A 26,387-nucleotide genomic window follows, 5' to 3' on the forward strand; every position below is an offset into this window, starting at 1 on the left:
GTGTGTGACCGACAGCTACAGTCTGAATATTGTGTCCGAGTTCCTTTTTCTAGAAAAAAAAAGATCAAATCTGTTTAAAAGAACTATTTTAATGCTTAATACAATAAATATAACACATGTTCCAGATTTTAAGGTAAATTTGTTTTGATGATAATCAAGTTTTTGGAGAGTTTATGTTTTCCTATCCAAATGGATTCAGAAAATTAGCTTTAGAAAGATGTCAACAACGACAACAAAAAAAGATAAGGCATTTCTACAGTAGGAAAACTGTGAGCACCATAGGGTTTTTTTTTTTTAAATTAAGATGGAGTGGAGTCATTTGACCTGCAGTTCTGGTCAGAAGTTTATATACCTTCATAATTGGCATGAAAGTCATTATTCTGGACATACAGCTGCGTACATGAAAAAATGTACTTGAAAGCCAGGTCCAGGTGAAAAAGAGAAACATTTTAAATAATTTAGCAATTTCTCATAAGATGAGTAGTGGTAAAATATTTAGCTCCAGAGCTTGTTCAAGGCCCCACACAAGCCGTATGGTTTTTCTGCTACTTCCTAAAAAACATCAAACCAACTACTAGTGAAGGTGTATATATAAAGTTTTGAGACTATTGCAAGAGACAATTAAGTTTTTTGTGGTATACTTATTCCACTAAAAGAACATTTAGCCCCTGCTGAGTAGATGAAAACTTCTGAACAAAACTGTTTGTCTTCAATGATCTTATGTGTTCGAATGGAAAGCCAAATGATTTACCTTCTTTGCTATTCTTGGTTTTTAAAAATCTTATCTCTGATTGAAAACTTGGCCTCAAAAGCAAAACAGTCTGCTTAAAAGGTGTGACGCAACCAGTTTCACAGTTGTGTTTCACACAAGCATGCTGCTTTAAATAACCTGAGAGTCTCTTGTGTTTAAGCAACAAGCCACAGCAGTGATGTTACAGTTCGTCGTGTTTGTAGGTGAACTCTCTTGCAGATAGGAAACCATCGTTGTTCGTGTCCTCTTTGGCGAAGATATCGGCCGCCATGTTCTCGTGTAACGTGTCATTGGGCGGGTAGCCGTGGCGCTCAAACTCCTTCCTGAGATATTCTTTCACCTAAAACAGACAAACAGTGAGATATAGGGATTAAACAAAGTAAATACTAAAAAAATAAGATACATACCAAGTAAAAACAAACAATAAAAACTCTGTCTGCAATAATTATGTGAAAAAAACTAAAGAAGCCTGAAAGAGATAAACACTTTTTCTTGACTCTGTACACTCAACTTATTGCTGAAGAGAAAAATCTTTGTGGTCACCTCGTATTTGGAGAGCCTCCAGTCGTCATTGAGGTCCATCTCCTGAAAGGACTCGTGAGACCTCGGGCCATTTCTGATTTCAAGCAGTTCAACCAAGAAGGTCAGCGTGCTCTCCGGTGGGATCTTACCTGGTCACAGGTAACATGGTAACAAGTCAGGTTAAAAAATAGAACCATCAAAAAATTACTTCAACAAAACGGTCATTAGGCAGTTTCAATTCTTTCAGCCAAGCTTTTGGATGTTTTGACGTCTATAAAATGGATGGTTAGCTTCTACAGGGCGATAGTTTTGGTTAGTGTAGTTTGTGCTTACCAGAGTGAAAGCACAGAACTGTTTGCATGCTCCATGCTGAGTCAAAGCAGACGACTGTCCCACAATAAAGTTTCAGCTTAGCATGAAAGTCCTAGAAAACCACTGGAAGTAAGACAAAGAAACATGAATATCACATAGAGAGACTGTGTTCAGCAGCATGCATTGAAGACAGAAGACAAACAAGGCCTCTCTACCTTTCCCTTCCTTCCCATAGGCCAGGTCTGGAGGTATTACCAGTTTCCTCTTCTCTCCTGAACACATGTCCTGCAGGCCTACATCCCAGCCTTTGAGTACTTCTCTGATCCCCAACGTGAACCACATTGCTTTCTCATTTTGCCTTCGACTGTCGGGAAAACATAACGAGAGAGACGGTATTTAAAGGTGTCACCTGTGCCTTCGTTCACAGTTAGACAGGTTGGTATTTAAAAATAAACCTGTTCACTCTAAGGGTTTCCTACAGAAAATCTGCTAAACCTGGTAGTAGAGGCGCTAGGGCAGTCCACCGGCGGCCCTCCATGTTTTTGCGTAAAAAAAAAAATCTTAAAAGTTAAAAATATTTGGAGGTGCACGAGCAGGCATCATAATTTGGAAATAATAGCATGTGAAGCCAACAAAATTGGTGCGCATCCCTCACATCCAACTCAATGTGCCGCTTAGCCTGGTGGGGGGTGGAGCAAGTAAAGCCTGGTGGCCCACCAGGCTTATATTATACTGGGGGAAACACTGTGTCTGCTTAATTACAACTAGTGATGTTTCATAGTTTTATAAGACATAGAACCATTTTATGGAATATTCAGATATGATAAGCAATGCTGTGGTTGCCCTTTGTAAGGCAATATCCACACAATTGGTTTCCATACTTAGCAACAATACAGCTCTTATAAACGTCGGGCACTCTCTTGGGTTCACCAGTAACATTTTAAAACTTGAGAGATAGTTCCCATTGGGTGCAATGAGATTTTCACAGTATAATAATATTGAGAAAGAATAAAACTATTTTACAGTAGAATACCATAATCAACACGATCCTTTAAAATGAGCACGATGCAGTGGATGAAAGACAATTATTCCTTCTGCTGCTAAAACAATACAATAGGCTATATTCGTTAATATAGTTATAACAATGAAAATACAAAAGTTTTCTTATTCTAATATTGATTTTAATGCACACAATTCAAAATATATAATACGAAAACCTTCTGATTTTTAAATGATTATTGCACCTAATATTAATCAGAGTACTGGCTGAATCTGCTTTTTGTTCTTGTAGATGTTAAAGTAAATATTTCCAAGCAGCCAGGAGAAGGTAAAATGCAACAGCCTCCTTTCAGCCAGCCAGGTCCAAACAAGCACCTTCTCTAGTCCAAACGTAAAAGTGCATTAGACTGGACCTGCTGCATCTTTTCCTTTAAACAATATTAATGACCCCCTACGAATGTAAAAGTATCAGTTCCGGTTAAGGTTTTAATCACGTGATGCCAACAAATGGAGAGTTTTGCGTACAAAAACTTAAGCTTTTTGTGAAATCTTCGGTTTGTGGGTGACGAAAACATTTCTTCTTTTTTTTACTGTCACAAAGAAGAGAGGGGATCAGTGTTCTAACTTCTGTTACACAACATGCTAGAACGATGCATAATCCACCAGGAAAAAACATGAAGACTTTTTTTTCCCCCCATCTTATTATGTTTCAAATTCTTTAATAAGCAAGGCGTGTCAGTCTTGGAAACACTTTGTACCTGGAGTAAAACATGGTCCCGTTCTCAAAGTATCCGTCATGATGCACCAGCAGCATGTCTCCGTACTTGGACCTTCGGTGACAGATGAAGGGCCTGTGCAGAACCTCTATGTCCACCTCGGCTTCGGGCAGCTTCCCGCCGCCGACGGAGGCCAGCATGGAGGAGCCGAGCAGCACGACCAGCAACATGCCCACACACCCAACTTCAGGCAAATTTAAGAAGAAAACACGCAGAAAACATAAAACTGCAGCAGCAGCTTCTCCTCTACGTGGCAGTGAGTGACGCTGCTGCAGGAATCTTTCCTCTGATTGGCTGCTTTCCGCAAAGGCCCCGCCCACAAACATTCATCTGATTACACGTATTCATTCATGCTTTATAGGCTGATGCAAAAACAAAATGTTTTTCTTTTATTTTGTGCTATATATTATAGTTACCTCAAGAACAACAACAAAAAAAAATCCGTGACTTTTTATGGATCTGGACAAAAGTACAATTTCTTGTTTAAAGTAGTTCTGCTAACATAAACATAAAGCAGGAAAATGGTTAGCTTAAAAAAAAAAAACAATCAAAGTTGGAGTCAAAATTCATTAAAATATGTCCACCCACGCATTTGTGGCTCAGTTTTATGTTTTATTTTACTTTTTTTATAAGTAAAATTCTTTGCAAAAACATTTTTTTTCCACATACAAAATAACTTAGTTCCCGGTGAGCGATTTAAAAAGATATTTCACCTCCTCTCACCAACTTCAAATTATTCCTGGGTCCTTGTCCAACCTCATTTGTTACACTTGAAGTTGCTATAAACTTTCAAATGAATTCACTTCAGGCCAGTTAAATTAAAAACTTTTTCCATATCTGTGGCACTTTAAGTCAGCGAAGTGTGTTTGGAAATATTCACACTAATAGTTTGTCAATTTAAAATGAATGGTATCGACTGTTTAAAATAATGAGGGCGGCTAAGGGAAATCAATAAACCCCACACAAAGTTTACAGTACAACATGTACTGTTTGCTCAGACTTTGTCTCTGGACCAAAGTACACCATGGATCTTGTGTAACATTCTGCTGAATTTTCCTCACACAAGTTATATTTTTTCACAAAAATGTCAAGTACACTTAAAGTGCTGCTTTAAAAATGTCCAAAGAGGTTGAAAAAAAAAATGCAAATAAAAAACACAAGTTATTAAAATACATCCAATGCCACAAATTTCACTTCCAAAAGATTAATCTTGTTTTTTTTTGTTTGTTTGTTTGTTTTGATTTTATAAGATCTAATGCGTGAGATGTACTACATCACAGAAAAATGTAATAACATTTAGTTACAAATAGTATTCAATAATCACAAAGAGGTTTTCTGGAGAGCAGGTTCATTTTTTATTAATTATACAGATGTATTTCATGACTGCCGACACAAGTTAAATTGTACAGCAGATTCAAATGATTTCCCCTGCCTCTACAGACAACAAACACAGTGTTTTTTACAGACGAAAGAAAACGTCAGGGAGCACACATAGTCATTCCACTTATGGTGTGTGTACATGTTGGTGTGTCCACAGTTTTCATTTCCTCCTGCATTATCTGGTTGCCCTCCGTCCCAGTAGAGAAAATCCATTTTGGACCCATCTGACCACATCCAGGATCCTTCCTTGTGGAGATCGGTGAGTCCAATCCAGGTGAAGGCCTGAGTAGGATCAAAGCTCTTGATCATGGAATTGACAAAATTCTGTTCCTCCAGACTGTGGATGGACGCCAGGTTGCTGTCCGTGGACAGACAGTAGAGCTCGGCGTCAGCCCAGGTCATCTTTGTGGCGATGTACTTGTAGCAGCGGTCGTTGAAGCTGTACCAGAATTCCGGACAATTGTTTGTCGCTAGCACAAGTTCGTTCCCGTTCGAGGGAGACATGGCAACCAGAGCCAGACCCAACAAGAAGATCAACAACATGTTGGAGTTAGGAGACAAAAAATGTACCAAAAAAATGTTGATGGCTTCCTGAACTTCACTGATAGATGTAATGAAGTCGTCCGCCTTTTGTCACGTTCTGGTGCATCCCACAGAGAGGCGTCTGCTCGATTGGTGAGTTTCATTGGTCAAATGAATTTAGCAAATGGAAAAAAAAAAAAAAGGTAATCATTAATTTAACATTTCCCTACAACCTCCAAGGGTTGTATCCCCCTAAAGCTGATATTTAATCTTTTTAAGTAAAAAGAAAGTTTTTCTCCTGCAGCATGTGATTGTTGATTGTTTCATTATTCTGTACTTTCAATAGTTATTCACATTTCTAAACAATGAAGTAAAAGAAATCATGTCATTGTTACTTTATCTTGTCCTGAACGCACACAGCATTGCAGGTGATTTATTTAGTTTTTTCCATGATTGCAAGATTACAGGGGCAGCATTCTGTGTTTTTCAGGCACATAGTGACATTTAATAGCATCGTCAAGTCACTATGTTACCTTCAGTTGCTATAAAAATGCTACTTATGTGAAATATGACTTAAAAGAAAGTTTACTTCCTGATTTGATCCTTGAAATCGGGCTCTTTAAAAACGTCTACTGTTTTGAGACTTCGCCGTCAGGAAGTCATCACAGCATTGCTCCTTTATTAACCTTTTTACCAAAAGATAAATAGTATTCAACAATCATTCAAACAAGGTTTCTGGAAGGCAGCTTTATTTTTTCTGAATCAAGCACATTTATTTCATGGCTGCAGAAACAAGTTAAGTTGGACAGCAGATTCAGATGTTTTTTCTGCATTGCTACTGACAAACCCTGAGCATTCCACAAACAAAAGACAATGTTTCAGAGCGCACGTTATCGTTCCAGTTATAGTGTGGGTGCATGTTGATATGTCCACAGTGTACACGTGCTTCTCTGTTATTTGGTTGTCCTCCGTCCCAATAAAGAAAATCCACTTTGGACCCCATCTGACCTCATCCAGGATCCTTCCTTGTGGAGATCAGAGAGTCCAATCCAGGTGAAGGCCTGAGTAGGATCAAAGGTCTTGATCATGGAATTGACAAAATTCTGTTCCTCCAGACTGTGGACGGACGCCACATTGCCGCCCACATAAACACAGTGGACCGCCACATCAGCCCAGGTCATCTTTGTGTCAACATATTGGTAGCAGGTCCAGTTGAAGTTGTACCAGGATTCTGGACAGCTGTTGTTCATTCCCGTTTGAAGGAGAGACAGCAACCAGAGCCACCCCCAACGAGAAGATCAACAACATGTTGGAGCTAGAAGATAAAAAAAATGTACCTTGGTGTTGATGTCTTGCTGAACATCACTGACGGATGTTATGAACTCATCTGCGTCTTGTCATGTTCTCATATGTCCCACAGAGAGGAGTCTGCTCGATTAGTGAGTTTTATTGGTCCAGTGGATCAAATGAAAAAAGAAAATCATTAACTTCCACAGCAGGTGAATCAGCCTGAACCAGATACTTACTCTTTTTCTGTAAAGTTTAACATCAGTTTTGTCACCTTTTTGTACTCCGCAGCACACTGAAATGTTTTTTTCTTTGAACCAGCTTAACAAAGTACTCTAATTTGCTCAAGTTACTGTAATTCTAATCTAATAAAATCATCTGTAATAAATTAGAGTATTTTGTTCAAATGGTTGAAAGTTTCTTTTTTCATTGCATGCAATTATTATCCTTCTGCACTTTATTATTCATAATTTACAGCTTTTCTTGTGCAGTTGTCGACTCAAAACTCCACATTTTCAAGTCAGTTAACACACAGGCCTAAACAGCAATATTCATGGTCAAAGTGACCATAAGTACAGCAAAAGTGTTTGCAAAAGGCTCTCATCGTGTCAAAACGTTTAGAAAATGAAACAAAACTGGCAACTAATTGCACAAACTCATCCAATCAATCATTACATAATGATTATAAAATGGACCACAAAATACAGCTCTTATTACTGTAGCCCATTAAATTGCTTTCAAGCAAGTGTTACGTGTTATCTTTCTACACTGGCTGTGTCAAATTGTCCTTCCTGCAAAGAACTAGATCCAGAATCAGATATAGTTTGATCCAAATTCTATTGATTGTGCCACGTCTGCAATGTTCTTTACCAGTAAGGATCAAATTCATATGAGACTGCATTTCAATTGTGGGATGTTTATTTTACTGTGATGATTTTTTTCTTAATATGTTATTCTCAGATTTGATTTTGTTTTACATTTGCAGTGCTTTCTGTAATATTTACAGTATTTCAGTCACAGTTTGAAAACAAATCAGTAAAGTTATGCCTCAAAGCATTTCTGATTCTGGATCAAATTCTTTTCAAGAAGGACAACTTGACACAGAAACATAATAAATGGTACTCGTATGGTAGTGATGTAATGGGCAATCAGAGCTTTTCCAAGTGACATGAGAAAAAAAACAAAAAACCAGAAAAATAACTATGAACATTTATCCATCTTCACCAGACCTGTGGGAGAGAAAAAAATTGAGAATTTTTTCAGTACCTCAAAAGTTGTGAATAAAGAGACAGAGTCTGGGCCAAGCAAACTAAAAAAGAAGGAGGTGAGATCATGATTATTTACAGCTGGGATTCTCATAGCTAAAGCAGGTGAAACATCTATGAATGGAACATTAAGCACAGAAACAGCAAAATGTTTACATGAAATAAGACCAATGAAGTGGTTTGGGGTGATGCTTTAACCTTCTCACATATCTGTTGTTGTCCTTAACATCATTCATGTTTATTTAATAATTACTTTTTTAACATAACCAGGATGACAGACATTTGAACAAAATGGTAAGGAGCATTATTTTTCACTCCATTTAAATATTCTCAATAAAACAGTTGCAGAATGAATTACTGGGCTTAGTCTTTGTTGCCAGTGAGGGACAGCGCTGTGTTTCTGTGCTGCAGAGATCCTTCTTTTGAACAAGAAAAGCAACAAGTGCAGGAATATTTACAGGAATATCTACAAGAAGCTGCTGCAGATCTTTTTCTTCCTGCTTGGCTGCTTTCCACACAAGCCCCGATGTGAAGATCAAGTCTTTATTGATGTTATTATTTTATCAAATGTACACTTACATTCATACATCATGCTGCTTCAGTAACCGTATGTTATTACTATGTTTTTGCTAAAGGACATTCATGTTTTCCTGTCGGATTGTTTGAAATTCCTCTGCTAGAGGGGACACAATATGGCTACAGCTTTGAACAGATAAAGCAGTCTGCTGTGCACTTATACACATTTGCATGCAATATCACAACATTGTAATTAATAAACACGTGTTTTGTTATACATTGCACAGGAGTAAGAACATTCAGGCGCCTTACATTTGCATACGACAATACAATACAACCCTTTTCTAACGCCTTGTAGGAAAGAGCACATAGCTTATTTCTGCATTAACAGTCAGCACGTCTTAAACAGCATTAAGTATTTCACATGGTGCAATCATTACATCCTTAAAATGCTTCCTCCCCATCTCTAATGATTTTCTAACAGTGCTGCAGCCCATGGAGCTGTTATCCATGGGCTCAAGACCAAACTTCAAGGTGTGGAGGGTACTACAGTTGATGTAAAAAAAAAACAAAAAAACATTCTTCCATGACTTTTCATGCCTGGGAGCAGGCACATCAGCTTCGCTTTAGTGCCGTCTTTCAGCGCATCACTTGTTGGTTTCAGAGTTTTGGTACTCCAGAGGAAGTCTGAAGTACAATTTCTTCATTCAGGGAGGCCTTCTGTATTCAGGTGAAGTACTTGCAGCCGGTAGAATCAATGAGGCAGGACTCAGTGCATTTAAGCTGCCCGAAGGACCTGCAAAAAACATAGAGAGTGGTTAAAAATGAATGAAATGTGCCGTCTGCTAACATGAACATAGAAGCAGGGCTAACTTAAAGAAGTCGGGGAGTCCCGATAAAAATACATGAAAATATGTCTACCTCTGCATCTGCAGCTCAGTTTTTTTGTTAAATATAATTTAGCAATATTTCACGTTTAAAAATTGCTGCACTTTACAATCAGTGATGTATTAAGATATTTTAACTCCCGCACTATCCTCACTTTTTTCTTGGGTCCTCATTTTCTAGTTATCTCTTGACATAGCTCTATATGTAGCTTCACTCGTCTTCCCATTAGCTTAATATAGCCTGAGAGGTCCATACTAAGAAAAAGCAGCTCCACAGCATTATGCTGCCACTACCTTTTTTGATTTACTCCACAATTGTGCTCTACTTTGTGTTGGACTATGTCAGAAAATTCCAATAAAATACATTGGAGTTCGTGATCGTAACGTGGCACGACTGGAAAGAAAATTTAAGGTGTATGAATTGTTTACACCTTAAAACCGCTTTCCTTTTATCGTATCGTCTTAAAATCTGTAATGAGAGTTGCTGTAATTAAAAAAACAACCCAGTAAAATACATGTGTGCATGCTCTAAGAATCAGTTAGCGTACCCGGGGAGATAGGATTTGCAGGTCTGGTAACCAAAATCTTTCCCATCGCACTCTTCTATATCCTCATGTCGGTATCCATCTCCACAGTAGGCCCACTTACAATCTGCAGGGGGGTAAGAGAAAATGTGAGAACGCAACGGGGCAGGAGAAAGAAGACGTTACTAATTTCTTTGGCACAGCGACCCATGTTCGGTGATGCCAGCAAAGCATTTTCCTGCTAATTTAATTGGATAGAGGCAGAGCGCAGTGAGAGGTTGGCAGGGAAAGGGACGGGCGAGGGATTAATAAAAGATCAAGGAAAGTCTTTTAGACTGCGCCACATGAGCACAGGATGCTGTGGCTTTGCTCTGCAGAATGCTTCTATTTTTTCCTGTGGCAAAACTCTAGACTAGTTTATAGTACAACTGCTGCATAATAATCTGAAATGAAACTGAGAATATAGTCTGTGCGTTTTACTTACTGAGACAAGCGTCTGTGACGATCTGGTTTCCGTCGTCGCACTCCTCCCCGTGCTGGATCTGCACCTTCCCGTCCCCACACACACCTCCTCTCTCTGGGACGGTCTCCGTGGACTGGAATGGCTGAAAGGGCTGCAGGGACAGAAAATATAAACGCTGTCCAGGTGTTGCTATGCAGACAAAAAGAATGCTAGCACGAGATCATTTAGAGACTAAGCATATTATGCTTTCAAGCTGAAGATCAGTACATGTTCGAATGCACAGTGCTTCACAGAAGTATTGCCACTTACCACATTGCATTTGATTGAGATTTCATGTGCTAGACCAGGGGTCTGCAGCCTTTACAGTGCAAAGAGCCATTTTTACCCCCAGTGAGGCTAAAAGTCTGGTTTAGATTTGCACATGTAACATGAACTTTTGGATAAGACCTTTTTGATGAATATCTGCAGTACAAAACTTGTCATTTTTGATGAGTTGACATTTTATTTCTATTCTCAGGTTTTAAAATGACATAAAAAAAACGACACTTGCAAACAGAAGATGGATACGTTGTCTTCTTTAGGACGTCAGTATTTGTGGAAAATTATGTAAAAAGAAAAAAAAAGTACATGGATTTTAAGTAATGACAGGAAAAATGCAAAGATGGAATTTACACTTTTGTAAATTGAAAATTTAAATGAAATTGTATTATATGTAATTAGATTTAAATTCATTTAAATTATATTTATTTAAATTAAGTTATATTTAAATTAAAATTTAATTTTTGCAAAAATTCAACTTTTACAATTAAAGCTGTAATTATTGTGTCCAAATTCAAAAACATTGGGTTTCTTATCATCTTAGCTAGAGCTGCATGCGGCTCCGGAGCCGCAGGTTCCAGGCCCCTTTGCTGGACAAACCAGAAGTACATAATCTTCAAGTAGAAGGAAATTAATATTTTGGTTTTCAGATTTGTTTTGTTTTTACATGCAGAAGTGTAAAACAGACTACGTCATGCATTTGCATCAGCTTCAGATACCCCTACTTAGAGTCAGTGCAATAAACAGAAGTGTTTGGCCTACATGGAAAATACCACATGGGAAGAAAAACAATGCATATCAGCCTAAAAACCTAATTCTCATGCTAAAACATGGTGGTGGCAGCATGATGCTGTTCTGCTGAAACTGTGCAGTCCTGGTAGAAAACCTGGTAAAGGTTGTTAAAGAGTTAAATCTGGGAGGAAAGGTTCGCCTCTCATTAGGACAACAGTCATGAATGTCCAGCCAGGCATGCCATGGAATCAAAGTATATTCATGTGTTACCATGGCCCAGTCAAAGTTCAGCATTCATATCCAATTGAGAATCTGTGCTGCTTTGCTTTATTCCCTTCTCTTTTTTTGTTTGTGCAAGACATTATAATACCAAAAGTACACCTTTGAATCTAATTACCTGGATGGGGCTCCAGCCGTCTTTATCCTTATAGTAAAGCATTCGCTTATCTTTCCTTAGTACGATTGCGTTTTCGACATGAAGGCGACCCATCTCCTCCTCGCTGTTCACCACAAATATCTGCATAAAGAACCGGAGCACACTCACAAACTTAGTGGCCACACTAACGGTACGATTTCAGTTTGCACTGTCAACACGCAGAGTCTCACAGCAGTGAGTTTGTTGCCGCCCCGTCGCGTTGTGTAGTAGTTTCCAAAGGGGGCGTTATTTGATCCAATTACAGTATCACAGTCGCAGTGACCTGGCGGGCCCGGGAGGCCCTTCTCTCCTTTCTCCCCCACCAAGTAGAGACCTGCAAAAAGGGTGCATGGATAATGCATACAGGGGTCAAAACAATATATAGAGGTTGGAACAGAGGTGTGTGTGTGTGTGTGTGTGTGTGTGTGAGCTGGTTACAGTACCTGATGCTGGAGGCCCAGGTGGGCCAGGGAGGCCATTGGGACCTGCAGGTCCTGGGGGTCCCATGACGCCTGGGGCCCCTGAATGCCCTTTGATACCCTGCACAAATTCAACAGCAGGCCAACCGTAAACACAAACACAGAGAACTGTCACTTTTGTCACGTTGTTTAGTACAACTAGAGTCACACAAATAGTACAAGATTTCTTTACCTGTTTGCCTCTTTTCCCTGGTCTCCCAGTTGGTCCTCTCTTCCCAGAAACACCTGGCTCTCCCTTTGGGCCCGCCTCACCCTGAGAGAAGAGCATACTTCAGGGTTCCGGCTCATTTTTAATGTGAAAATTCCTAACAGCTAATTCAATACCTTCTGTCCGAGCATCCCAGGCAAACCAATTGAACCCTGGACAGAGAAAAACAGTTATGAAAAATAAATATTACTACAGCAATTTAAATCAACTGTCTTGCATCAGACTTTCTTGACTTGGAACTTTTAGTTAATTGGAGAAGATGCTTATAGTGTAGATGTTTAAGTCCTCTGGAACGCAGTATGAGCAGATTATCATAGAAGCAAACAGAAGTACTAAATGCAAAGATACAACAGTTTCCAGGTGACTTCAGGACCTGCAGTGTAAACAAACAGACCTTGTCCCCTTTTGGTCCTGCAGGGCCACGGTCGCCTCGGTCCCCCTCGTTGAAAACAGAAGATTGAAATGTGTCAAAATTCAATTAAAAACAGAAAGCAGCAAGCATTTGCTGTGACTTCCTCCATCAGAGGGTCAGTCGTTGATATTATTCTGTTGCATAAATGTAACTGGGTAGGCTATAAATCACTGCACTGTCAGGAGGATCCCCCATTTGGTGAGACATTATTGGTTCTTTTCACAATTCCAACTTCTCTTGGAAACACTTACGGTTTGGCAGGAAGAACGTCTGCCTCTAAGCTTACCTTGTCACCTTTGTAACCAGGTAAACCCTGAAAAGACAAGCAGAGAATGTTAAGGTTGGCCTTGAATCTACCCGGCTGTTTTCATAATGGAAAGATCTCTCTGACCTTTGTTCCCGGCGGACCTCGCAGCCCTGGTAAACCCATGAGTCCTGAGTCTCCTTTTTCTCCCTTACAACCAATAAAAAAAATCAATCATTCCCAATATACAGATGTCTATGACACATTTTTTTCTTGTGTGCCATTGTAGATAGGTGTACCATAGTACATTGTGATATATTTGTACCTTATGGCACTTACTTTGGGTCCTTGTGGACCAGGAAATCCTGGAAATCCTGGTGTCCCTGGAGGACCGGGCGCGCCAGGACGGCCCTGCAGGAAAAGAAAGTGCCAGTTAGAAATACTGATGCACGGGTGTGCTGTGGTGGCGCAGGGGTTAAGCACAACCCACATATAGAGGCCTTAGTCCTCGACACGGCTGTCGCAGGTTCGATTCCCGGCCTGGCGACCTTTGCCGCATGTCTTCCCCCTTCTCTCATTACCCTCTTTCCTGTCAATTCACTGTCAAATAAAGGTCACTAGAGCCAATAAAATCTTAAAAAAGAAATACTGATGTATATGCTCATGTTTTTTTCCCACTATTTCTTGTCATATTACAACCAAAAACAACATCGCTACCATGACACTCTGTGGCAGAATCATGCAGCAAGCTTTTCTGCAGCGAAAACAAAGACGCTGGCCAGAACTGGGAAGAAAATGGGTGGAGCTAGATGCAGGAAAATCTGGAAGAAATCTGTTCAGACTTGTATTTTTAAAAAGTCTGGATGAAAAACCTTAAAAATGAGGAACATACAGTACATAAAGCCCTAATTAGTCCCACTCTGCAGCTCTCTGCTAGCTGAACACAAGAGAAGCATCCTCACATCTTCTTTACACCTGAACTGCATTCCAGAGCTGCAGCCCGTGCTTTCGTTCGGCAGCCCGTGTGTAAGGCTGCGGCGTCTGGAGGCACAGCGGACCTCCTGTGTGATTTATCATGGAAAGCAAAAGCACTTAGGAAGATTAAAATGCACAAGGAGAGTGCTGGTGGAGGGGCTTGATCAGCAGGACTTGGGTTCAGTCGTGGAGGTGAATGGGACCAAGCCAAGGAGAGCTAGAGAGTAAGGAAAAATGAGCAGGGTACCGAAGGATGCCCTGGGAGATCAACCCAGTGCTGACTGCTGAGACTAATGTTGCGTGACCCATTTAGTAACGGGAGGAGAATTCCGGGGATATTGATAAACAAATTGGATTATAGAAAGAGAATGCTTGGAGGAAGCTAGAGAGGGGCATGAAGGAACACGTGCGGTAGTGAAGCTGCTCACCCTTGCCCCCGGACGTCCAATTTCTCCCTGGAGGACGACAAATGGAAGGAGAAGAAGAAGAGATGTCATTAGAGTGCAGATGAGTGCAAGGACAAATTCCTTCAGCAGAGCTCTGAATTAGGGGCATAATTCTCAAGGAGAACACACACCTTTCTCCCTTTTGGTCCCCTTATACCAGGCAATCCAATTTCACCCTGAAAAATGACACAAAACATTTTTATCCAGCTTGCGTGACCTATACTGAGGACAAGACATTTGCAGCATGATCAATAGTAACAAGGTTATCGAAATTCCTGTCTGTGCTTGCTGAACAATATTTCCATCTACTGCCTTAAATGTCTGTAGCTATCCAATGCAACATGATTTAATCAAAACCTAATGCACAGGGCCCAGCAAAGCCATTTGCACCCTTTGACCCTTTCTACATGTTGCCCAAAAAATCATCCCATCAACATGATGCCGACGGCACTATGTTTCTGATACTCCAAATTAAAGACTAATGAAGAAAATTACAGTAGGATTAAGTTTCAACCTTTATCCCAAGAGCTGGAATGGCACAACTGCAAACCAACAAAGATATGGACACCCACCTGAACTGGACATGTGGAAGAAAGTGTTCTGGTCACAAAGAAGCAAAGTTGAACTTTTTGGCCTGCAAATTAACACTTCACACCATACTGCATGCACCATCATAGTGGTGACACATGGAGGTACCAGCATCAAGTTGTGGTGATATGTTTTTTTCCAAAAGTGCACCGATTGCCGTTTTCTGGTCAGTCTTTAAAGAGCCCAACCTTCCGATTGTGATTTGGACTGATACTGATTTTTTGTAAATGACTGACAGTGTCAGGTGTTATAAGGGTACAATACACCTTCAGTGTTCCAATCTTATTTTACTGAAAAAGACTGAACAAAGCTCATGGCACAAGCTTTTTACCTGCACGAGGTAAAAAGGTAGTGGTAGTGCTCTCAAATATAAATGAAATGTTTACTCGTGACCCGGTGGGCAGGTCTGTCACTCAGCCCTCTCTCAAGGCAGAGATTTTCAGATCTTTGTGGAGATCAGTGCAAGATCCATGGATAAGATCATTTTGACATTTGAGTATCGGCTGATCACCTAAAGCTAAAGAATTCATGGCTGATCAATCGGTGAACCCCGAGTATCTTCAGAAATACATTGAAGTTTGTGGCTACATTGTGAAGAGTTCAAAAGACACAAATATGTTTACAAAGCCCTGTAAATGTAAAATGTTGAGGTGAGTCCTTACCTGGGGTCCTGGAGGTCCTGGGGGTCCTGGTGAACACTCTGGGGTTAATTGCGTATTATCCGGCCCTTCACCTCCGAAAACGGTTGGTTCCAATAAGCTCAGTGTGTCCTTCATTTCACCAATCATGTTAACACATAAATAAAAACAATAGCTCCTCAATGAGTGGCCATCAATGGGAATAGAAGCACAGGCCGACGAGGAGAGGGTGCGGTACACTAACTTACAGGCGTGCCCCTCTTCCAAAGCCGAGGAGGAGGAGGGAAGAGCGGCGGTGGAGGAGGCGACATGAGACAACAGGGGTCAAACCTCAACGCCTCATCCAGGAACCTGAGGGCTGGGAGGACGTCCCTCTGCATCGCTGCGGCGAAACACTCATGTTACATGGTCTACTGTTACAGAACATCTGGGCCTGTTTCCGTTCAGCAACACACACTCACAGCTGATACCTTACCTGAGCGAGGCGACAGGATGTCGTCCAGGTAGGAGTGATGGGATAAGGCCCAAGCGGGACACAGAAGAATGGGAAGGGACAATGCAATTTTCATCAGCTCCATGCTGCCTGTTTGCTGTCCCTGAAATGAACACAACACAAGCTCCCCTAAGCACACGTGCTAATCCTGCAGTCCCCTGGCAGCTGTCACTTTTCCTTTTTCCTCCTTTCAGAGCCCCTCCTCCCCCACCCCATCCACCCAACCCACCCTCTGTAGGCTGTCACTGCTGCTCTATAAACTTGTTGAAGCCCCTCACTGCAGCAGATGCAGCCACCGCTGTAATTCCAGCCGTGCACATACGCCCTCTGTGCCAGAATTAGACTAGAGAAGGAAGAGGGGGTGTATCACTAGCATACAGTATACGCGCACACACACACATAAGTCATGCAACAGTAGTAAGACTGTAATGGGTCCATTCAAACACAGTGTTAGAGTTAACACACATTTCAGCATTGTTGATCAGTGCAGGGATGTGATTCACCGGGATGATCCCCCGGTTTAATGTTCTCCTGCTTTGTATAAGCGGTACAGTCCGTCCAGTAGATGAACCAACATTAGAAAAGTGGCATCAACAGGCTCTCTCCTACCTTGCACTTGAGTCTGATTGTGTGGCACCTGCAGACACGCTGTCTGACGCTCCTCTCACCTTAAAGAAATGAAGCGCGCTGAGCAGACGAGGCTTCGCTGACATTCACCGTGCAAAATTTGCAACCCTGATCAATCGGATCCGACTTATCGACCTCCTCCTTCCCTCCGCCGGTTAATAACACAATTTTTAAAGGAATGCAGTTTTTTTTAAACCCCCCCCCTCTTCTTCCTCCTTCTCCTCTTCTTCCTCCTTCTGGCGCTGAAATGCCCAGCAGAAACCACAGAGCAGCGGTGCCTCAGTCCCACTGGATCGACTGGATCTGATGTATCTGTTGTGCCATCCGGATCGACTTCAGATTCGCTAGGACGGATCTGACACTTCTAAGGAGCGTCTGCACGCTGGTCTGGCGCGATTTGTTAACGGTCTCTTATTAGAATAATGGCGCCCTCTGCTGGGCATTTCAGAGTAAGACACATAAAATCTATATTTACATGTAACGCTTCAAACACGAGGTACAAACTCCTACTGGGGCAAATTGGTACAACTAACTAACTAACTAACTAACTAACTAACTAACTAACTAACTAACTAACTAACTAACTAACTAACTGTCAGGTTTGACACCTATTAAAGACAAATTGAACAAACACAGAAAAGACAAGAGAGTTAGATTCTTTTGATCTCGCGAGGAGAACGGACAGAGATGTGTTTCCAGTTACAAATCTCCAACCGCCCTGAAAACACATTTGTCCGCTCCTCTCTTTTTATTACTTTCAGAGTCCCTATCACAGAGAACACTGCAACTCTAAGGGGTGGGGACAAAACATTTCATTACTTAGTTGCAGTGCTAATGACAATCACTGACTAAACACATGTTATCTTGCATTAAGACACAGAGTAAAAACAGAACAAGTCGTACATCTTCAAGGCGACGGTTCTACAGCTATCTAACAGTTCAAAGGAAGAAGAAGTTCCTGCTGAGCAATAAACCCCGTGAGCCCGGTTATCACTGCTTCTCTTCAGGGAGGCCCTCTTGTAAAAAGGAAATAAAGTAAATCAAACAATACAGAAACATTCTTTATGCTGAAGGGAAAGAAAACAATAAAGGCATATAAGACGGAACATCATATAAGTAACACTATTGTTATAAATGAAACAACAAATATATGATAATATATATACATTTCACTAACTAACTAACTAACTAACTCAGCTATTTAAGATAGAAATGCACAAGTAAAGTATGTAAATCTTTGTTTCCCTACAAGGAGTCTGGGACATAAGACTTTTCCTCAGTTTTATCTGATTTGTTTTGTTTGGGGGAAATTCTTGTCAACTGTCAACTTATATTAATACAATAATTGTGGTGCTGGTGGTTTTGTTAAAACAATTATTTGTTGACATGGTTTATAATCCTTACTAAAGAAATGTACTTATGCTAAAGGTTGGGTATTTCCATCATTCTCTGATTGTACCTGCAATAAAATCATTTATTTGAGAGTTTTCCACAAAAAACTGAAAGGTATGTTGAGGAAAAATAGAAAAAAAAATGATGTTGATTATGTTAAATTTGAAGAAAATTATCACCTCTTTACAAAGTTATTTCTGCCACCTGCTAAATTACATCAAAAGTGTGTCTGTGCAACACATTCTGTTGAGATTTCTGTATTCAAAACAATGACTGTGTGAATGAGACAAAGTTTTTGTTTACAAAAACACAAGCCTGTATGACATTATAGCCTCAAATGACAACTAACAATAAAACCAACATTTTCCATTGATGCAACATGAAAAAGGAAGGGAGTGTGAAACATGTAGGGAAAAAATAAAGTTAGGCAAAAATGACAAATAAGAGTATAAGGTAAAAATGCAGCTCTTGTGCGTGTGGCAGTAAAACTTTTGCTTTCTGGAATATTCACAAACTGCAGGCGGTGTCACTCATGATTAAAAACAGGCACTTCCAAGAAACCTAAACATCATGATGAGTCAGCGGTTGTTAAAAATGTTTACACCCAACTTTTCAAAAGCAAGTCAGGAATAAAACCTGTAACTATTGTTCATAGAGAAAATATTTATTTCATCAAGGTGAACAATGCTCTTGTAGGGATCATCGGCGTATTAGGAGGTCGCATCCTTCAAGTCGGCAATAAGGTCTTCTCTCTCCTTTTTCTTTTTGATGCCATTGAAGATCCTCTTCATTCCCGGAATGTATTTCATTGGGTTTTCGAGGCAGATGTTCAGCGTTTCCTCGTTCCATATGACACCTGTATGAAAAGTGAAAATTTTAACTGCTCATCGGCAAAGCAGGAACCTTTCATAAATGTGGCCTCATGAAAAAACCCCCCCAAAAAAACTGTCTGCCTCCTCAGACGTGTGGTGACAGTTGTAGGCTTTTCATGTCCTGCTGTCGGAGCGTAGCTCAGAGTCAGAAACGAAAAGTACCACCAACCCCGGCCGGCCTGTCCAGACCGGCTGTTCTCACTGTCATGTCAAGAAAACAAGCTTCCTTTCCTCACAGCAAAAAATCTCTTGGCTGAGATGAGCAGCATGCAACATAAAGTCCTGTGATATAAAGTTATACTATAGTACATTAGAACATCATTGCAAAGAACAGGCTGCAGAGAATGGGCTTTGGTGTATTTAAATATAGATAAAATTTTTGATCAATAATCTTGAAGTGTTGAGTGCTGGGGGGACAGTGCTCATCTATCACTGTGCCAACGCACTAATAATATATCACATCACTTTAAATATCAAACTGACTCTCGGTTTTGATTAATCCACACTGTAATAAAACTCTTCAAATTCTTTTATGGCTTTGTGGTTTTGACATGCCAGTGCAAGACTGTCAGTAAAATCCCCTTCAAAAGCATGATATCCTTTAACTATCCTTTAAAGCTGCTTAGCCAGACATCTCCGTCTTGCTCAGTTTTTCTGTTTATCTTCTGGTCTCTGGTAGTTTTATTGTAATCCTTTTTTCATCAAGATTAAATGTACACTCTCACAAAAAAGCTTCCCTGCATTGCCCCAGAAAACAAAAAAATTGTTCAGGTAAGCTTACTACAAGCCCAGACGCAAAGCAGTGTCAATTTTCGGGGAAGGTTATAAAAGTAGAATACTGACGATATTCATTTCATGAGAGACAATTAAGATGAAGGGAGTCCAGATACGGCAAAAAAATAATAACAATAATGGAAATACAAGCAGATTTGTACCAGAAAGTTGAAATTCCGATTATTATCATTGTCAGTGTTTGCTTCAGCTTCACTTCCGCTTCTGATCTTATCAACCAAATTACACACAAAGGAGAATTAGCTGTTTTTTTGTGTTTGTTTCCCTTTAGTGCCCTTTTTAAAAAATCTCTGCTTGTGAATTTCTGATTTGGAAATCCTCGTTTCATTACCACATGGTGTTATTATCAATGTTCACTTGTTAGCAGAAAAGGGAAAAATTATATTTTAGATATTTTTGTTCCTTTTTTTTTCTAACTTTGAACAAAGAACTTAATTGGTTCCAAATATTTCTAAAATGTGCACCTTTATCAATGTTGGCCTGAGTGTAGGAGAAACCAGGAGTCTGCCCCGTCTTCTGTCCAAACATCCCCCCCGAGATTAGGTCCCTGCATGTGGCGGCCTCCTTTTTCCACGGTGTGACACTGGGAGCATTTCTCCATAAACACCTTCTTCCCTTTCTCGACATCCCCCATGGTCAGGGGCTGGAAGGGGAGGAAATGACAGCAGGAGACACAATCAGCCACACTGCAGCACAGACATGCCTTGAGGCGGGCAGAAAAACACAATTTTCACAAAACGTTTGGACACGCTAAGACTTCTTTAGTCTCTCTAAAAATATTGTCAAAACTGCAGCAGGCTGATGAGCAAAAGCTGCTAAACTTGAAATATTTTGAATATAAAAACATGCCTTATAGAGCTATTGTGATGCAAACAATGGCTTTGGAAAAATCTCGGGAGGAAAACCTTACCTTTGTTAAATCGTTTTCCTAAAGCTTCAGAGAAAATGTTTCTCAATGAAAATGTTAAAGAGGGGGGTGGTTAAATCTGCTTTAAAAGAGCTGCAGCTCACGCCCACTTAAAAGGGCAAGTGTGCTGATAATGCAATGCATGGCACGAAAATACTTCAGAATGTCAGTGGAATGGGTTTATAGAGCACAGAGAGGAACAATAGTGCTGCCAGCTGCATGATCAGACCTGCTGTCTTACTTTATATAGATAAAACCAGCTCCTGTTAAGGAGGAGCAAGAGAAACTTGGACATTATGTAGAGGGAAAGCTACTAATAGCTTTTTCAGATTGATTGAAAAGGAGAAGAAACATTAGGTAGATTATTGTCAAGAGTGTGGTCATCATATCAGATTTGTTATCTTTGACCTGTGTACTTCTGAAACAAATGTTTTGCCAAAGACTTGCAAACAGTATGCAGATATAATAAACAATTTTCCACATTAGGTTGCTTTATTTTTTATATTTCTTAAAAATTATGATGGTTAACTAATTGATATTTGTCTGAGACATTTGGTCACTGTAACACGTGAATATGTGTTGACGTAAACCATTCCGTTACGGCTTCCGCTTTATGTTGAGAATAAAACATCGCTGCAGTCTCAAGTCAGCCTCAGTCAAGTTATCTTCCATTGTTATCCGGTAATTAGCTCCATCCATCTTCCTATCAACTTTAACCAGCTTCACTGTCCCTGCTGATCATAGCGGTCCCACAGCATGATACTGTCACGACCATGTTTCACAAGTGAGACAGAGTTTTCCATGTAGGCATTATGAAGTTCTGATCAGATGACCTGGATGATTACAGATTACAGATGACTGGAAGTATCTATAATATTCACTTGATATTTCAGTGTGTAATTTCGACAAGCTGTTATTTCTTAAAGCAAATGCTTAAAGAAGTGACGCCCTTACACAAACTACCCCCCACTGTATATCTGATACACTTACATGATGGTATATGAAATACAAATTCTAATAAAGTACTTTGAAGCAGGTGTATTGTGAAAAAATGTGAAATAACATGTGGTACTATCAAGTATATATGTGTATCTTTTATTCTTTAAGATTAATATTGGGTAACTTGCAAACAACTCAGTGATGTGAACTGCCCAAAAAAGAAACCAAAAAAAAAAATCCATACTTCCGCTTTCCTTTATACCCCTGCCAAATGTAGATTTTGACAAGCTTTTGTCAAAATCAGCTTCTGGACTGAAAGGAAATAATTTATCATTATTTTTCTGCCAGTAGTTTGAGTACTGTTTCCAATTTGTATGTCTTGTAAAGCTAAATCTAAGTGTGAAAAAAGGGTATTGTGCACATTTTGTTGTTCTCTCTTGTTGTAATAGTGACATGATGAGTTTGTAGCACAGCAATCAGGGAAGGTTTTTGATTTAAAACACGTTCATTGCACCCTCTAGTGTTCAAATAATGCAACAACTGCTTCCTCAGCAGCTTGCTATAGCAGGTTCAGTTTTGCTCATTTTTTTAATGAACCGCATTAAGCTCAAAACGTATCTACTCCCCTCTAAATCCAGTTCAAGAGAATAATTCAAAGTAAAGGGCTTTATGATGAACCTTATGCTTTCTCTCCAGAATATCCCTAAGAATTTTGGGACATTTACATCTACAGAAATGACGACGGGTTAAGATGAATAACACAATAACATTTTGCATTCTCATTGCTTGAAGCTTTATTTTTTACTGTTTGTATAAACCTCATTGTTCTATAAGATCAGTTTCAATACAGAGAAGGACATTATTATCAGGAGACAACATCTCCATGGAAATACTCCAGATCTAAGCTTTGTTTTAATAGCTTGAAGCATCTTTACAATAAAAACACTCAATGGAAGGAAGATCTGGCTATCCTTTGAAGGTCTTTTCGTCTGTGTCTACATCTTCTTCAGAACTGGTTTTGTAGTCAAAATCTTCAGTCCTGTTGGATAATAAGACACTTTAATCAAAGCAAAGGAAGCAGGGCTAGTGGTTGTGATGAGTGTAAGAGGAATATTTAAGATTGTGTCTTTACCAGTGCAAGCCAGCGTCCAACAAGTGTTCACTGGCCAGCGTCCTGAGGAGACTCCAGTAAGGAGCGTTTCTTCCAAATCTCTGAGGCAGCACCGGGCTGGGGGCGTCTCGTGCCTCGCGGCACTCTCCGCACATCTCGACCAACTCCCAGGACCTCCCGAACCTCTGGGGCATGTTGGGGCTGGAGTTGGGCACCCTCTCGTCGTTGCTGTCCCTGCCGAAGCGCAGCGGCATGTTGGCGTGCATGTGGAGAGGTTTGGCCGTAGGGGGGTACAGCTTGATGATGGTGGGCAGGCTGTTCCTGCTGGTGGCTGGAGTCACGTGCAGCTTGAAGCTCTCCAGATCCAAACTTCTGCGGAGCCCACTCGGTATCTGGATATGTTAGAATTGCATTTAATCAGATCAAGTGGATTTTTAATGCAGGCCACTTCAAAAAGTGACAGTAACAAATCAACGTCTACTATTTTTAGTTGTTCTATAAGCTAAAGAGCAAACATTTAATGTTTATTTTTCAAAAGTAAAATGGTTTGGTGATTTTCTTTTTGATGCTCTCTGAAAGCATGATAGGACCTTGATCAATCAATCGATCAATTAGTCTTTATTTATGGAGTTGTTTTTTTTTTACACTAAATAACCCAAAGCACACATGTAAATAAACTTAAAATGAATTAGACAGTTATTTTGAAACAGGAAGTGAGAAAGATCTACTGAAAATTATTCAAAAACAAGAGCCTTGAGTTACAAAATTGATTGATGACGATGATTATTACACTAAGAGGTGATGTATAGCTGTAATTATGCTATGGTCTGAAAGCATGCATTTCTTTTACTGTTATACAACGGCTCTTTCTACTGGATTGAAATAGTTTATTGTCATTTGAAAATCTACGCCTTATACTACATCTTAAGTTTAGCCCTCACAAAGCTGGAGTAAAGCCTTCCACTCATGAAGTACAAGATCTAAAATAAAGTTACAAAGAGCATCAACTGGACCTCGGTTATCTGGAGACCCAGAATATAAGATGGGTTTCAGAAAAAAAACCCCAAAAAACTAACACACAAGTCACTGGTTGACTGGTTGCTTCTTACCTGCTGGTGCGGCTGTTTCCTCACAGAGTGCCTGTCGTCGATGCTGCTTCGCAGGGTTTCACCGTTGTGGAAGGACTTCCCGAAGACGTGGAAGTCAGACGCCGCCACCCCTCCGAGACCCCCCATCATCAGGAGCGCTGACAGTATCACTGCTGTCAACATACTGGAATCTGTTGTTGCTTTCTGAACTGTGTTTGGACATGTGGCTTATTTCCCGCTAAGTGACCTGCCGCGTGTCATATAAGCCCTGTGAAAACCCACGTCACATTAAAAAATCTGACGCACACACACACACACACACGCACTCACACACAAAGTGATGCATTCACATTTATTTTTGGCTTCATTTAAACAAGGCAAATTCCTGACTTAGCCACCATTCATACCTGGAAAGGTATCTATGTATGTATGCACTAATTGGGCTGCTGAATGAACAGGATGCTTTTGTTTCTTCTAAAGAGCAGATAACATTTTTAAAAAAAATTAAAAAAATCACACTTTACTAATTGTACTGAATCAGCCATCAGTTGGGAACAACTTATAATACTGGAACCAAAGTTTGATCCTTCAAGAAGTTTTGCAACCAAACATCCTAACCTGTGAATTAACATAAAATGCACATGTTTGAAGTTTAACTGTATACATTTTGAAGTGAAATCAAAATATTCAGAAGTCATGTGATTAGTAATTAGTCTACCTGTGCATAATTTGATCTCAGTGAAATCACCGAAGGCCTCAGAGGTTTGTCCGAGAATTTTAGTGAAGGATCAGGATCACAAAGACCAAGAAAACCACAGCAGACCGGTCAGGGAGGAAGTGGTAGAGAAGTTTAAAGCAGGTTAGGGTGTGAAACAATATCCCAAGTGTTAACCATCTCAGGAAGTACATTCCTCATTATTTTGCATTGATCTATCATTTATAAATCCAGTGAACTGCATTGAAGTTTGCAGTTCTTACTTAGAAAAATGTAAAGAAGTTTGAGGGATATTAATGCAAATATAAGGAATTTTTAGATGATTTTAAGAAATCTTCTGCTAAATATGGACTGACAAAATGACTCTTTTTTTTTTCAAGGTTTTATCAGCTCCAGTGGCTTTTGTTTATGTTTTTTGATAATGGTCAGATAGGAAAGCGGATTGTGAGAGAGGGGGAAGACAAGGGGTCGAAGGTCACCGGGCTGGGACTCGAGGATTAAGGCTTCTGCAGATGAGCCACTGCAGTGCCCAAACTACACAAATTTATTATGTATTTCGCATCCACTTATTAGATTAGTTATGATTAGATTGGTTTTTATTAGAAAGAACTTTATTAATCTCTGGAGAGGTTTCCTCTGTGAAATTCAGTTTCCAGCTGCATTACACTGATAGAAAGAAAAATAACTTTAGCTAAGGAATATACAAAAAGGAGGGCAGGGGGGAAAGAAACATAAAAGATGAAGATGCCTAAAAACAATAGGAAAACATGAGATGAATTCAACATGGATTCATTAATGACTCGTGTTTATCTCATGAGACTGACTGACGTCACCACATTTTTTATTTCTCAGGTTTTTACAGTTGAAGCCAGTAATGAGCCATTTTATGTGGGAGGGTGGGGGGAGAGGTTGCATTTGGACCAACAACAAACTGAATGTGAAGAATCCCTGTCAGGCATCAGCGGCAGCCAGAGAGGAAATTTTAATTTGATCGTTGCATTTTCCCATGTTGCCACGTCTGAGCACTCAGAACATGTAACTCCGCGGCGGAGGCAACTCAGCGGAAAAGAATTTCAGTCCCATCTGGTTTTAGTGATTCAGACTTAGCCTTGAGAAGGCTTACGTCTCAGTTTACTTTTCCGTATTATCATTTACCTCCCATCTCTTCTCAGCTCGCCTCTTTGTGCTTTCTTTGCCTGACCCTGGTCCCGGCTCGCAGACTGTGGGATTTGGGATTTACGACCGCGTGTCGGACACTCATCCTGAGCACTATCAGCAGAGGCCTTCAATAGACCTCCCCCTTTGTTCTTTAGCTGAGCTCATAGAGCACTCCCTGGAAGACCTTGTTCTCTGCCACTGTAATTCTCCCTTCCTAATGTTTTTAATGCTCTTCTTTCGCCACCCCTGCAGCCTTTTCATCTTTCCATCTACATGCTTTCAGGCCTCCTTCTCCTTGCCCCCTGCTTCTCCATGTTATTAACGCATGTCTTGCTTCCTTGACAGAAATATAGCCATCATTCCCATGTTTAATGAAAAATGTTACCCATATTGGGGAATCTTGCATTCCCATGACTTTGTTTGGACATTAAAATGTTCTTTATTTGCCTATACAAGAGCCTCAGTCGTGTGTATCATATTTTCTGCAACTTATAAATCAACAGATTTGTCTGAGCGAATCATTTTTAGTCCAGTTTGACTGCTCACTCGATGAACTAAAACGTTACTTCTTGGTTTTTCTAGAGTTTGTCTTGTGCTGGTTTGTTTATTTCCGCCTTCTTTCTCGTAATCTTGT

At 40.2% G+C, this 26,387-nt stretch overlaps 4 protein-coding genes and 1 pseudogene across 6 annotated transcripts; all 5 read right to left on the minus strand.

Annotated features, from left to right (window-relative positions):
• Positions 1–69: 69 nt before the first annotated feature.
• On the minus strand, positions 70–3,633 carry LOC116731225 (peptidyl-prolyl cis-trans isomerase FKBP14-like). The gene is made up of 4 exons (XM_032580873.1): positions 3,343–3,633; positions 1,801–1,949; positions 1,295–1,422; positions 70–1,091 (listed from the first exon to the last, which is right to left on the minus strand). Exons 1-4 carry the CDS (start codon positions 3,528–3,530, stop codon positions 933–935), a joined length of 624 nt encoding a protein of 207 aa, XP_032436764.1. The 5' UTR covers positions 3,531–3,633; the 3' UTR covers positions 70–932.
• A 1,058-nt stretch (positions 3,634–4,691) lies between these two features.
• LOC116731226 (lactose-binding lectin l-2-like) lies at positions 4,692–5,371 on the minus strand. The gene has a single exon (XM_032580874.1). It carries the CDS (start codon positions 5,281–5,283, stop codon positions 4,795–4,797), a length of 489 nt encoding a protein of 162 aa, XP_032436765.1. The 5' UTR covers positions 5,284–5,371; the 3' UTR covers positions 4,692–4,794.
• A 2,972-nt stretch (positions 5,372–8,343) lies between these two features.
• On the minus strand, positions 8,344–17,318 carry LOC116731222 (acetylcholinesterase collagenic tail peptide-like). Of its 3 annotated transcripts, none has more exons than XM_032580864.1 (18): positions 16,821–17,318; positions 16,135–16,255; positions 15,908–16,041; positions 15,684–15,791; positions 14,565–14,609; positions 14,416–14,442; positions 13,352–13,423; positions 13,160–13,222; positions 13,055–13,081; positions 12,751–12,795; positions 12,473–12,508; positions 12,321–12,401; positions 12,113–12,209; positions 11,861–12,003; positions 11,652–11,771; positions 10,226–10,355; positions 9,766–9,868; positions 8,344–9,126 (listed from the first exon to the last, which is right to left on the minus strand). In XM_032580864.1, exons 1-18 carry the CDS (start codon positions 16,863–16,865, stop codon positions 9,057–9,059), a joined length of 1,467 nt encoding a protein of 488 aa, XP_032436755.1. In that variant the 5' UTR covers positions 16,866–17,318; the 3' UTR covers positions 8,344–9,056. The 3 variants fall into 3 exon arrangements, with proteins under 3 accessions (XP_032436755.1, XP_032436757.1, XP_032436756.1); XM_032580866.1 differs by having other exon boundaries at positions 16,762–17,317; XM_032580865.1 differs by having other exon boundaries at positions 16,382–17,317.
• A 212-nt stretch (positions 17,319–17,530) lies between these two features.
• On the minus strand, positions 17,531–20,474 carry LOC116730713 (cytochrome c-like; annotated as a pseudogene).
• A 1,976-nt stretch (positions 20,475–22,450) lies between these two features.
• Positions 22,451–24,196, minus strand: npvf (neuropeptide VF precursor). Its single transcript, XM_032580152.1, has 3 exons — positions 23,902–24,196; positions 22,814–23,184; positions 22,451–22,720 (listed from the first exon to the last, which is right to left on the minus strand). The coding sequence occupies exons 1-3, from the start codon at positions 24,061–24,063 to the stop codon at positions 22,648–22,650; spliced, it is 606 nt and encodes a 201-aa protein (XP_032436043.1). The 5' UTR covers positions 24,064–24,196; the 3' UTR covers positions 22,451–22,647.
• Positions 24,197–26,387: the final 2,191 nt, after the last annotated feature.

This window comes from Xiphophorus hellerii, chromosome 13 (genome assembly GCF_003331165.1).
Source record: "Xiphophorus hellerii strain 12219 chromosome 13, Xiphophorus_hellerii-4.1, whole genome shotgun sequence".
Taxonomy (NCBI): Eukaryota; Metazoa; Chordata; class Actinopteri; order Cyprinodontiformes; family Poeciliidae; genus Xiphophorus; species Xiphophorus hellerii.